At 42.7% G+C, this 9,565-nt stretch overlaps 4 protein-coding genes across 4 annotated transcripts; 2 read left to right on the top strand and 2 right to left on the bottom strand.

Annotated features, from left to right (window-relative positions):
• Positions 1 to 103: 103 nt before the first annotated feature.
• BCR41DRAFT_402791 (hypothetical protein) lies at positions 104 to 592 on the top strand (the record flags this gene model as incomplete). The annotated part of the gene is made up of 1 exon (XM_022029344.1): positions 104 to 592. One exon carries the CDS (start codon positions 104 to 106, stop codon positions 590 to 592), a length of 489 nt encoding a protein of 162 aa, XP_021874999.1.
• A 282-nt stretch (positions 593 to 874) lies between these two features.
• BCR41DRAFT_402790 (coiled-coil domain-containing protein 55-domain containing protein) lies at positions 875 to 1,871 on the bottom strand (the record flags this gene model as incomplete). The annotated part of the gene is made up of 3 exons (XM_022029343.1): positions 875 to 1,056; positions 1,400 to 1,663; positions 1,799 to 1,871. 3 exons carry the CDS (start codon positions 1,869 to 1,871, stop codon positions 875 to 877), a joined length of 519 nt encoding a protein of 172 aa, XP_021874998.1.
• A 150-nt stretch (positions 1,872 to 2,021) lies between these two features.
• BCR41DRAFT_366274 (hypothetical protein) lies at positions 2,022 to 4,103 on the top strand. Its single transcript, XM_022026209.1, has 7 exons — positions 2,022 to 2,267; positions 2,421 to 2,474; positions 2,596 to 2,682; positions 2,830 to 2,944; positions 2,973 to 3,199; positions 3,320 to 3,920; positions 3,954 to 4,103. The coding sequence occupies exons 1-7, from the start codon at positions 2,195 to 2,197 to the stop codon at positions 4,033 to 4,035; spliced, it is 1,239 nt and encodes a 412-aa protein (XP_021874997.1). The 5' UTR covers positions 2,022 to 2,194; the 3' UTR covers positions 4,036 to 4,103.
• A 353-nt stretch (positions 4,104 to 4,456) lies between these two features.
• On the bottom strand, positions 4,457 to 6,402 carry BCR41DRAFT_366273 (mitochondrial carrier domain-containing protein). The gene is made up of 7 exons (XM_022026208.1): positions 6,224 to 6,402; positions 6,078 to 6,169; positions 5,546 to 5,649; position 5,510; positions 5,364 to 5,426; positions 5,240 to 5,261; positions 4,457 to 5,171 (listed from the first exon to the last, which is right to left on the bottom strand). Exons 1-7 carry the CDS (start codon positions 6,345 to 6,347, stop codon positions 4,585 to 4,587), a joined length of 993 nt encoding a protein of 330 aa, XP_021874996.1. The 5' UTR covers positions 6,348 to 6,402; the 3' UTR covers positions 4,457 to 4,584.
• Between the last annotated feature and the right edge of the window lie 3,163 nt (positions 6,403 to 9,565).

The raw sequence follows: 9,565 nt of genomic DNA, 5'->3' as shown, positions 1-9,565 counted from the left end.
AACAATACGGCGGCTTTTCCAGTGGCTGCAAAATCCTCCCTTTTGAACGGAGTGACCATGCCAATGCTTGAGGAGCTAGAGATACAGCCCGAAGCAGACACATATGGCAAGATACTACATTGCCAAATCAACCCTCCACATGTGCAATGGCTCCAAAATCCCGTTATCATCACCTCATTTGAAGTCTATTAAGCTTGGATACCTCGATATTCTTAAAGATGACTGGATTGTGCTCATACGGAACCTTCGTTTCAAACACAGTGGAGACACTTATCTTGAGGGAACCAATTTTTCAGATCGGCAAGCAGAACTTTTGCTTGAATGTCTTTCATACTGTGCAAGCGTTCAACCTACATCTTATAGTGGCGATGAAAAAATGAAATCGGTAGCGCTCAAAACACTGAAGATCGAGGGATCTCTGGTCCACTGCTCCTGTGTTGACTGGATTTGTAGCCCAAGTACACGCATTATTGCCAGATTGCGAGTTAAAAGGTCTGAGAGTATGGCAACAGCAACAACAAAAAGAAGCAGAAATTCTGGCATTTACATTCTTCCTAGTCACCGTAATGAGTACATTTACCTTTCACTTTAGATCTTTTATGAAAGTGAATATTTTACAGTTTATTAATTTTTAATCTTTTACTATGAACCTGCTTTTCCTGCGGCTGCTGCTGCCTTTCTTGCCAGGTAACGAGCTTTGGCATCCATGACCTGATCATCTTGGTTTTTCCGCTTGAGTGCTTCACGAATAGATTCTTGTCTCTTCTTCTCTTCTTCTTCTTGTTGTTTCTGCTGTTCCAAAAAGCTGTTGCTCGATCTTTTCTGTCATCCTCGTGCGCTGATCTTTGGATATATTCCCATGCTCACCTTTCCCTTAAGTTGAGAATGATGATGAGCCATATTTAGCGTCTTTGTAGGCAGCATATGCACGATCACGGTCATAGCTTGAAGAGGGTTTGTTGAGACGTAAGTCGTTTTGTGAAGCTGAGGGCTGACTTTTCTTGATAATGTTGAGCCCACCTTTAAGCAACTCACGTTTGTCAACAATCTGTCCATCTTCATTCAGGGTTACATTCAGACCTTGCTCTTAGGCTTCCCTTGCACGCTCGCGGTCTTCCTTTTCTTTAAAGTCGCTTCTCTTCTTCTAATGCTTTAATATCTTTCTGACGAAACACCTTCAATCGTAATGTCAGTTTCAGTCGGTCGAGCCCTTGTACTTCGTTCAACAACGCACGGTAAAATCCTTGCATCAATGATCCTCTTTATCCTTGGCCAACATCTCCTCCCTCTTTCGATCTTCTTCTTCTGCAAGCCTCATGGCTTCCTTCTGAGCCTTATAGGCTGGCGTGATAAAACATCTCCTTGTCCTTAAATTTCTCTCCTTCTTTTTCTCTTTCACGTTCCAATCGTTTCTCTTCTGCGATTTGTCGATCCCGTTTGCGAGTCTCGGCCGCTTGTAGCAGTGCAGCAACATATTTGGGTTTTCGTTCTGCAGAATCTTTTTTGCGAGCGAGCTCTCGTGCACGCTCACCAGCCTTGAGTTGATCATAGACGCCATCATAGTCAAACACAGTCGCATCCTCAGCTAGCGCTGCGTTTTGCTGTTCAATTACAGCTGTTGACTGAAGCGTGGCAGTAGCATAGGGACGAAGAGTTTTGTTGACTGAAGATGTAGAGATATAGGACCTCTTTTTAAATTTTGCTTCTGATCAGATTGTCATTATCGTCATTATCCTTATCCAGATTATCTTCATCAGAACTGCCACTGTCGAAAGCACTACGCCCTCCTATGGTCGACTTGCAGCAGGTTTTGGTTTAGCAAGGATAGTTCCTTTCTTCTTGATGTTCAATCCAAACTGGAGTCCGGACATGGCGAAAGAGAGAGAGAGAGAGGAAGGGAGAAAGAGGTAAGGGAATAAGGGTATATATAACACTGAGTTGCGTTTTTTATACTTCCGCTGGGGGTCAGTTGTGATGGTTTCAAGAACGAGAAGAATGAAACGTAATAATGGAGAGAGAAAGTCTATTCTGAAGAACAATAGCAATGTGGCTTTTTTTCTTGTTTTTTCGAACAGTTTGTCGTGAAAGCTCCAGGTCAGGAACGGGTGCGTTGACATGAGGTTGAATTCTTCCTTTTTTCCTTTTCTTACTCATTCTTCGTTTTTCTGTCAGTCCCATTCCCTTTTGAAGACCAATGTCGGCTATGCGCCATTTGCTCGACCTCTGCAAACGCAGAGGGTTTCTCTTCCAGTCTGCAGAAATTCACGGTGGACTTTCGGGGTGCATATGACTATGGCCCCCTCGGTGTCGAGCTAAAACGGAGCGTCTCACAGAATGGTGGAATTCAATGGTTTATACGATCTGATGTCGTCGGGATGATACTGCCATCATTACTCCTCCGGCGGTCCTCAAGACATCAGGACACGTCGATCAGTTCACAGACGAGATGGTTGATTCAAAGTTATCCAAGGAGGGTTTCGTCCTGATAAGGCGCCACAGATCAAATTAGATGACCAGGGTAGGATCCCTATCACAGCACCTGACAAGAAGACAGCTAAATTGTGGGAACATGACATTAGGCCCAGTTTGCAAAAGGCGCCATGGTTACTCGGAAGGACAAGGAAATCCTTCTAGAAGTAGAGCGCATGGAGAAGAATACAATCGTCCTCAAAAGGGATAACTGTTACTACTGTTGCCTTCGATTCTAATTCACTACCATCACCTTCACCAGAGCAGGATACTTCACTCAGATCCCCTATCATGGATATGTTGATCCAACTCTAATCCCCTTTCCTTACTGAATCACGTCCATTTAACCTCATGTTCAAGACATATCTCGATCCTATCGACCCATTGACAAGGTTATCACTACTACTCTTGACGCCCAAAAAACTCCATCATCAGCGGATTTGTCGACTACCCGTCAACTCGTAGATAAAACCCTGTACCTTCTCTGACCTATCTTCGCCCAGAAACGGCACAGGTGTCTTCATTAATTATATGACTGTTCAACGATCCCATCCACATCTCAAGATCCCTTTTGGGATTGCTCAGATCGGGAAATCCTTTAGGAACGAAATCCGTTTGGAGCATGCTATTTTCAGGACACCTGAATTTGAACAGATGGAGCTAGAGTATTTTGTGGCTCCTTGGCAGGCTCAGGAGCAATTTACAGCCTGGAGAAATTCAGGATGGATTGGTGGAGGACCTACGCACGTCACCATGACCGTATCCGGGAAGAGCGCATTCACAAGATGAGCTGGCTCATTATTCAAGAGGATGCATTGATGTTGAGTATCGGTTCCCATGGGGTTGGGAGAGGTCGAAGGTATTGCGAATCGAGGCGATTTTGATTTGAGTAAACATACAGAAGCTACTGGTATTAAGCTACAATACACAGATGCTGTCCTGATGCAAGAAAGACAGGCACGTGAGAAGGCCACAGGGATCAAAGAGACAAGCGTAGAGATATTGGAGCGCGAGAGATTTACACCACATGTCGTCGAGTCGTCATGTGGATTGAATAGAGCTATGTTGGCATTGATGTTGGATGCAATGGAGGTTGTAGATGAGCACGGGCGAGCAGTGGTGCTGGGAAATGAGGATGAGGCCAACAGTGATAGCAACAATAATACAAAGAAGAGCATTGATCTCAACAATAGTAGTAAAGGGATCCGAACTATCATGAAACTGCATCCTCGTCTAGCACCCATCAAGGTAGCAGTAATGCCTTTGGTTTCCAATAACAAAGATCTGGTGGATATTTGTTCTGATATCAGTGGCCAGCTTCGCCAAGAGCTCCAGGTGAACGTAGCAATGGAGACCCAGAATACAACGATTGGCAAGCGATACTACCGTATGGATGAAATCGGAACCCCTTGGTGTTCACCGTGGATTTTGATACGCTCAATGACCAAACTGTGACCATCCGAGATCGTGATACGGGTGATCAGAGGCGTGTTTTCAAAAAATGAAGTTCTGGAAATTGTACGAGATGGATTGAGACTATACCCTCGAAAGAAACCTCATCCATAATCGGCCTTCTCGACGCCATAATGAATGTATTAAAACAAAAATAAATAAATAAATAGATAAAAAAAAAGGCTAACGTATACATTAGATCCAACTTATAATATCTAAATGCACAGCCCCCTAATGTGAGATAGAATTAAAGTTTGAGTAGCCATGGCATTGTTTTATACAAACAGTGCAAGAGCAATTGACATAGGCTCTCCCCAAGGGAAGCCCATTCATGTTAATATCTCGAATAGAAAAGTCGAACAGTTTACCAGACGAATCGACATAATTGAGGTATGTGAAACAAATAACAAGATGCTTTTAATGGAGATAATATATCAATGGACCATGAGGACGTTAATGAAGGAAGGCTGACTAGATTTAGTATACAAGAATATGAATGAACTATAAAAAAAAAAAAAAAAAAAAAAATGAAAACTGAAAAGGCATGAGATGTGCGCGTCCTTCTAATCCTATAAACAACAATGCAAAAAAGGGGGAGGGAAATATGATGCATAAACTAACAAAGAAGCGACCATCTTGTTGATAGTTAATCGGCGACAACACTTATCCAAAGCGATGCATGATAGCCTCGTAACAGAAGAACATGATTGCTGCATTAGGGACAACACGCATCATGTGCGCAGTAAGACCGCCATATAAGGCTGCAACGCCTTCCTCTTTGAGTACCAGCTGGAATGTCTGTTTCAGTCCAGTGTATTTGGGTGGCTCATTTCCCACCGGAACCTGCCGCAGTCGTGTACGGAGAACTTCGTGTGGGTATGTCATAGCCGAAGCAACAAACTTTGCTGCTCCAGCAGCGCCCAAATAGTCGATCCATTCTTCAATATCCTTGCCACCAATGACAAATCTTGTACCAGTAGTGCTGCTTAAGCTAGTGACTTTGCGTCTTTCTGCCAGAGTCTTCTTCAGCTGCTCATAGATCATCCACTGGATCGTTCCTTCGGCGACACCCAGGTATGATGCGCTCAACCCACGGTACATACCACGGATACCTTCGTTCTTGAGAATTTGGTAGATACAATCCACGCTGTTTTTGTATTGCCGTACTCCCTCGACCTGAAGTTGCATCCTAGTTTTGACAAGCCAAATGGGATTGGTGGCAGTTGCTGTAATGATACCAGCTGAGATCGCTGATGAGAGGTGAAAAATGTCGTCTCCTTGCCGTTGTTCAAATCAGTGTAGAACTTTTTGCCGTTACCATACGCCGCAAATTGATAGCCCTATAGAAAAATATAGCAGGAGGAGGAGATATTATCTTTAGGACACCAATCATACGAGCATCAAGCTAAATGAAGTTAGTAGTAGCTACCTTGCTGGGAAACTCCGACGAGATTGGGTCCTAACCCCTTGTAGAGCGCACGGGGACCCTCTTTGGAATAGATTGTCTATTTAACATATAATTCATCAAACATAAAATTAGACTCTCGCGATCAACAAATCTCTAGTCCTGATGTCATCAAGGCCCCACACTAAAAAAAAAAAAAAAAAAAAAAAAAAAATTTACCCAAGCAAAAGACAAGTATCTTTGATATGTCCAAGGACAGAATAAACTCCCGACCTGCTACTGTCGTAGAGGACATGCTCTTTTGATGACTGGTATAAGGAGGACTAAGGGATAAAGGAAGAAAAGGAATCAGTGATCGCTATAACTTCTCTTATCCGTGCATATCAAAACAATGGTAATTGCGTAATAATAAAGGGAAGCTGGTCTGTGGATCTTTTGGACGTAATGAGAGAGACCGCATTATGACGTCTTCCTTTTTTTGCTTTTGTTAACCATACCTGGAGTCTAGTCTTGACCACATCGAGAGCGAGTTACTAGCGTCCAGCCATGCCGCCCTTCTAAAATAGAAAGTTAAAAAGAAAATACAGAAAGTCAGCTCTTTTCTTCGAGTGTGGTGGTTTCTTTTCTTTTCTTTTCTTTTGTCTTCTTCTTTTTTTTTTTTTTTTTTTTTTTTTAACAAATGCTTCCTGCGATACACGAAAAAAAAAAATATATATATATATATCCGTGGTTTTTGATGATCCACACTTACCCTCGGCCAAAAGTGGACCATGAGAACTGAGCACCAGCGATTTTCTTTTGAGCTGATGTGGCAGTAGCAACGGGAGTTGAGACCAAGGTTGGCTCAGGCACCTTGGTGTTGTTGTTATCATTTTTCTGAAGAGCTGTTGTTGTTACGACCGAAAGGGTTCTTTTGCTGTAACTGTTGACTGATGGTGTTAGTGGTTGCAGAGGTAGAGGGGAGCATAGCAGGAAGAAGAGAGTTAGTCCTGGAAGCAGCAGCAGCAGTCGAGGCACTCATTTTGTTGTGTTATAATAGAAAAGTACCAAAGAGGAGAAGAGAGAAAGAAAAAAAAAAAAAAAAAAAAAATAGTTGGAGCCGTGAGAGAAGAATGGGCTTTTCAGGAGATCTGCTTCCTACAAAGTAGTACATGATATCTAGTGACTGTGCCTAGTGTTGTTTACAAGATTAGCACAAGTGACTGTTCATCCTATTTCCTCTTTTGGGACACACCTCCGAAATGTCCATGTGGCGTAACTTAACCCAGAGATCTGAGCCTGAAGAGAAAGGGCGTGATGTTTTGGTTTCCAGCACGTGCTGGAAGAAAACGAGCACAAACCTATTGCCCATACAGCACAAGCTGATTGCCCATACAGCACAAGCTGATTGCCCATACAGCACAAGCTGATTGCCCATACAGCACAAGCTGATTGCCCAAACAGCGCGAACCTGTTCTGAAACAGCATGAACCTGTTGTGAAACAGCATGAACCTGTTCTGAAACAGCACAAACCTTTTCTAAAACAGCGCGAACCTGTTCTGAAAACAGCACAAACCTATTGCACAAACAGCGCCAACCTGAAGAAAAAGCATACAGGCTTAAAAAAATCCACAATCATTTGCATGCATAACAGGCTTCTTCTCTTTTCGCACTACCATTACCATTGCCATTACCATTACCATTGCCATTACCATTACCATTGCCATTGTCATTCTCATTCTCATTCAATTCTCAGAGAACCTTCTGCATCATCCCTATAAACACGCTTAATACCACGAACAGTTGACAGATTAACTTTATTTGTCTGATCTTGTCTCACAAAGCGGCCATGTACTTTAATAATTCAGTAAATGCTCGGCATCTCTGCCTCTGCTTTCTCTTTATTACTAATGTTGACTATATATAGTCAAAGCCAACTTCTACTTCCATAGCTAGGCTTCTATATCTCTATATCTCAAAGATCTTAAAGACCAATAATCATCGTCTGTGACGCCAAGTAACACTGATACGATTGTACTAGATTCTTCTCTTGCCACTCTTTTTGGGCTTAGTAAAAGAAGTCTTGCCCTGGCTTAGCAATGCTGAAGTCCCTATCCCTCAGGCGCCATGGTTGTCACTCCGTGGAATATATACTTTATTCTTGAGGCAGATGTTAAGTGTAAGTCATTAAAAATGGTATGAGAAAAAGCTTTTTATCATTTATTTCTTCAACCGGCATGGCGATACAGCATATTCTCATCGGGATATCAAAGTAAAATTTAAACATAATGCCATGTTAAAGTTGCTCTCTGGCCTATCCAATGTCCTATTAGTTGACTTGTCTTCTCTCAAGAACGCTCTCATAAAGAAAGGGGTGAAACGCGCCCGACATCTGCTTGATCAATACATTCTTTGAAATTGATGAGTGGTTTGTAAATCCTCTAGATATTAGCTTCGAGAATTAATAGATGAAGAATTACCACATTACGATGAGTAATCAGAAAAAAAGCTGCAAAGTCAAAGGAAGATGTCCTTATGTCATCACAACGGCCTGGGCCTCCGTCTGAGCATTAAAATATAGCGAGTTTCATTGATGGAGTCCAAAATATAGACGCATCTTTCAGAATAAAGCTAAAACTTAATATTGCCAATCACTTTATACTACTTTCACAAGTAGTGGACAAAATACAACACTGTTGACGCGCAGTGTAGATAAAAACGCTTAATTTATTTCATTGTAAGTCTAACAAAGTCCGAATCTTCTCAAAGCTGTGACTAAAAATGATGTTGCGCACATTTCGATCACTGAGGTTGGTCCTAAGTGGAGAGAGGACTAGCCCTGCCTTACTGAACAAACGCTCAGACTCAGTTGATGTGGACTGGATACAGAGGTACGAGCGCGCGAAGTGGGCAAGTTCCTCAACTGAGATATTTTCATCGATGCCATATGGCCTCCAATAGTCCTGAGGCTTATCTTTAAAGCGATCGTGATTGTAGTCCGGCAAGCGTACCGATGAAGCGTAGAGCTCTACCGCAAAATTCGAAGAGAAGTAGAGTATCTGATAATCACTCGTTTGCAATGGATTTTTTGTCACTGTATTATTCTCTTTGAATATCTTAAAGGCTTCGCTGCAGAGTTTTTTTGCTTTTATAAACAGACTTTCCCCACTAGCATGCATCGTATCCTTTAAGATATCGAGTGCTGCGCAAGCAGGGTTCAGGAATATAGAAATGAGCACGGTATCTGGAATGTCCTGGAGAGGCCACGATTTTTTGATCTGTTCGTCCAGGCTTTGCCATAACTCTCTCGTCTCTTCCGTTCGGAATGTTGTAAGCGCCGGGAGCATGGTGTAGACCCTCAAATAGATTTGCGAAATGGTCGGGTTATCATGTGCGCCTGCCCAGTGTGTAAGCTTGGCAGCCGGCTCCAAGAGCGTGATAATCTCCTGCAGGGTCTCGATCTCTCCCTCGACAAGGAGGTGCCGCCCGAGCTCCGCAGCCTTGAGCTTTTCGTCTTTGGATCCTGCCCTCATTAATTGATAGACCGCTGTAATTGCTTCTGAAACTTCAAGCACCCTTGCTGCCATGTTGAATTTTGAGTTCCATCGCGTGACATTCGTTGTAAGCAGTTTGACCAATTTTTTGTTACTTTTGCTACGCTGATTGTTAAGCAGATCCATAGCAAGACTGGAGCTTCTGAAGAAGGTTGAGATCTTTTGGCATTTTTCCATCACCGCCTTAGCTCCAGAACTTCGTTCCAATGCCTTATTGATACACAGCTGTATTACATGGGAAAAACAGGGAAGCCAGGTAATACTCTTCTTTAGATTATAAAGCTGTATGGCTCTTTTTATGTTCGACCCTTGATCCGTTGTTGCACAGATCAAATGCCCTTCCAAATTCCATCTTGCGACTACACGTTCTATAGAACAAATTCCAGGATTAAAAGTGTTATTTACATAGGTCTCAAACAGGCAGTAAACCGACAGAGCTAAAGCTATGATATTCTTACCAAGCTTTTCCAATAGGACTTCTGCCGATTGAGGGCCTTGGACTCGTTCCATGCCAATCACAACTGAAGCCGGCTGAAAGTCATGTGTTAGAAAGTGAAATGTTACTCCAAAGAACTTCCTTTGATCACCGCTTGTCCAACTATCCGCTGTGATTGCGCCTTGAATTTTACGATCAGTGATGTATCTCGATTTGCCTCCACATATGCATTACACTTAAATCCATGTTTGATTGGATAGCGTCTGTGC

The sequence above is a fragment of the Lobosporangium transversale genome (assembly GCF_002105155.1).
Source record: "Lobosporangium transversale strain NRRL 3116 chromosome Unknown BCR41scaffold_128, whole genome shotgun sequence".
Classification (NCBI taxonomy): Eukaryota; Fungi; Mortierellomycota; class Mortierellomycetes; order Mortierellales; family Mortierellaceae; genus Lobosporangium; species Lobosporangium transversale.
Note: the sequence above shows the minus strand (reverse complement) of the source record. Positions and strands in the feature narration are given on the sequence as shown.